This window comes from Anguilla rostrata, chromosome 8 (assembly GCF_018555375.3).
Source record: "Anguilla rostrata isolate EN2019 chromosome 8, ASM1855537v3, whole genome shotgun sequence".
Lineage (NCBI taxonomy): Eukaryota > Metazoa > Chordata > Actinopteri > Anguilliformes > Anguillidae > Anguilla > Anguilla rostrata.
Genome location: NC_057940.1, coordinates 844,932 through 848,235, shown reverse-complemented (window position 1 = coordinate 848,235; position 3,304 = coordinate 844,932). Strand labels below are relative to the sequence as shown.

The 3,304-nt window shown below is 46.4% G+C and overlaps 1 protein-coding gene across 1 annotated transcript in view; it reads right to left on the bottom strand.

The window, feature by feature from the left end:
- Window positions 1-1,937: 1,937 nt before the first annotated feature.
- LOC135260462 (vimentin A2-like) overlaps window positions 1,938-3,304 on the bottom strand; it is a 9,029-nt gene continuing 7,662 nt past the window's right edge. The window contains exons 7-9 of the mRNA XM_064345684.1: window positions 3,167-3,210; window positions 2,509-2,594; window positions 1,938-2,353 (exon numbers count right to left, since the gene is read on the bottom strand). Coding sequence (XP_064201754.1) covers window positions 2,294-2,353; window positions 2,509-2,594; window positions 3,167-3,210 — 190 coding nt within the window. The 3' untranslated portion in view covers window positions 1,938-2,293. The remainder of the gene's footprint in view (window positions 2,354-2,508; window positions 2,595-3,166; window positions 3,211-3,304) is intronic.

Here is a 3,304-nt window from a genome sequence, read left to right as displayed (position 1 = left end):
TCTCTATCTCTCTCCATCTTTCTCTCTGTCTCTCTCTATCTCTCTCACCCTCACTCTCTCTGTCTCTCTCCATCTCTCTCTCTGTCTCTCTCTATCTCTCACCCTCCATCTCTCTATCTCTCTCTGTCTCCCTCTGTCTCTATCTCTCTCACCCTCCCTCTCTCTGTCTCTCTCTCTATCTCTCACCCTCCATCTCTCTATCTCTCTCTGTCTCCCTCTGTCTCTCTCTCTCTCTCTGTCTCTCTCCAAACACAGTGCCCTTTTCTCTTTTCAGGGAACTATTTGCAAGAATAGACTAGAGCAAAAGAATATGGTAGTTTAATATTTTTAGTACTGGAGGTGATTTTAACTGCTCTATAATTCTCATGGCATAGTTTTGTCTGGCGTATGGGTTAGTTGATATATGTGTGTGTGTGTGTGTGTGTGTGTCTGCGTCTTAGAATAGAATTCAGATAAGGGGTCCAGAAACTTTTTTTTAAAAAGTATTTTATTTGATTGGCGGTTGGCACACGGTGGCGGTTGGCGCATTGGGGCTCTGTTTCCGCTGAGCCACGCGGGTGAAGGTGGCACAGGGGGTTCCCGTGTGGTGCCCAGCGGGCATGAGTCACTGCAGCCTGGCAGACGTTCCACGCCCACTTCCCTCTCGGAGGCACGCACTTGTGGTGAAAAACAAAACGAAAAAACATTGCAGCTGGCAACCACAAGCTGTGCTTATCATGGTTACCTTAGCGACAACAAAAAAAAACAGGAATTTGGTTTTCAGTGTGCTTGAGAGAAAGAATGAGGCTTTTAGGAAGTGATCTGCACCCCCAATCCCAGGATTATTTCTGTAGAGCTGCTGATGTGCTATACTGCACAGTGAAGGCACAGGTGCTTTTCTCTGTAAAACGCACACAGGAAGTGGATGTACACTGTTGCCATGGTCATGGTTTTCTCTGTAGAACACACATAGGAAGTGAATGTATACTGTTGCCATGGTCATGGTTTTCTTTATGAAACACACAGGAAGTGAATGTACACTGTTGCCATGGTCATGGTTTTCTTTATGAAACACACAGGAAGTGAATGTACACTGTTGCCATGGTCTTGGTTTTCTCTAAGAAACACACACAGTAAGTGGATGTTGCTATGGTCATGCCAGGCAGGATGCCAGACTAGTCTGGCGCAGAGAGTCTTTCACATCTCGTAGAAAATGAGCCGATCACATCTCCGCACACCACAGCAATCCTCTGCACACCTCTGCACACCTCCGCACACCTCCGCACACCTCCGCACACCTCTGCACACCTCTGCACACCTCCGCACACCTCTGCACACCTCCGCACACCTCCGCACACCTCCGCACACCACAGCACCCCACCCCACACCTCCGCACACCTCCACACACCACAGCACCCCACCCCACACCTCCGCACACCTCCGCACACCTCCACACACCTCCACACACCACAGCACACCTCCTCACACCACAGCAATCCTCCGCACACCTCTGCACACCTCCGCACACCACAGCACCCCACCCCACACCTCCGCACACCCTGCAATCCTCCCACACCTCTGCACACCTCCGCACACCACAGCACCCCACCGCACACCTCCGCACACCTCTGCACACCTCCACACACCACATCTACGCACACCTCCACACACCACAGCACACCTCCACACACCACAGCACACCTCCGCACACCACAGCACACCTCCGCACACCACAGCAATCCTCCACACACCACAGCAATCCTCCACACACCACAGCAATCCTCCGCACACCACAGCACACCTCCCCACACCACAGCACACCTCGATGTGAAAGGGCTACTTTCCAGAGAATACTTATCTCTGACAAACGCAGAGATCAGCTTTGAATCATGCTGTAAAGAGCAAAAGAATTTAAATATATTTAAAAATAGGGGAAAAAACTGACACCCTCATGTGTATTGTTTTTTTAAAAGGTTTATTGACATACAGAAGTACTGATTGTTTGGTCTTCTTGTTGAACACAAATTGTATTGGGGGAGAAAGCCTTCTGAGTTTCGTTTGGTGTAGTAAAACTTATTGCTGTGTTGTTTTTTTTTCTTTTGTTGACTGTAAACTCCAGACTGTGGTAAAGGACGGCGGAACTAAAGCTTGTGTCAATGTTTCTACTCTGATCTCCCAGCCTTCACCCCGCCCTATAATGGCAAAGAAAGGCACTTTTAAAGCTATTATTGATTTTTATTTGTTGGTTTTCTGGTTTTTTTAAACTCACAGAAAGACGGCTACATCGTTCCCTGGTGTTTGCAGGGGTGAAAGTTCACTCGAAGTCTAGCTCATCATCATAATCATCATGGTGTTGGGTTGATTCGTTGATCACCTGTAGATTAGGGTGTGAGGGACAATGAATAAAAAGCATTTAAAATGTTGCTCATGTTGTTATTAATGCTTTTTAAATGGTTCAGAACTAAAGGCCCAGCACTTTGCACTTTAAAATGCTCAGTACTGCTGGCTCAGGTGCACCTGAGTTCTCACCTGCCCATCTCTGGTCTCAATGGTCTTGATCAACACCTTCTTGGATGACATGCTGTCAATCACGGGCTTTAACTCCATCATGGTTTCTATGGCAGCGGGGGAAACAGGGCTTTAGCTGGGTGAGCCACAGATGCTCGTAATGACACAGATCACCTACACTCAGCAGATGCACAGCTGCTCTTAATGCCACAGATCACCTACACTCAGCAGATGCACAGCTGCTCTTAATGCCACAGATCACCTACACTCAGCAGATGCACAGCTACTCTTAATGCCACAGATCACCTACACTCAGCAGATGCACAGCTGCTCTTAATGCCACAGATCACCTACACTCAGCAGATGCACAGCTCCTTATTATAAATGCCAAAATGTTCCGTCTCCTTTCAGTTAACAGAACACTGAACTTCCAAAAATGAAATTAAGCCATCTTTAACTATACATCTGTGGTAAAATTCGATATGCACATTTATTCATTTATTTATTTATGTTTTGCTTGGGGAAGATCTTAACACGATAACTATCCACAATTAACCTTAAAGGAAAATGGCGTGTGACTGAGAGAATGGCAAAATCAAAAACAATAAGACAACATGGAATGCAACATGATATTGTGACATATATAATATTATTAATAAAGGAAGGGGGCAGGGTCTACCTCTCAGGTTCAGGGAAGAGATGTTCGGCAGAGGACTGGAGATTCTGGGAAGAAGGAAAATGAAAAAAAAGATTCTTTACTCCCAGAAAGAGAAGAGCAAAAGACATGGCTTAATCTGTGTAGTTAGCATCTCTAACC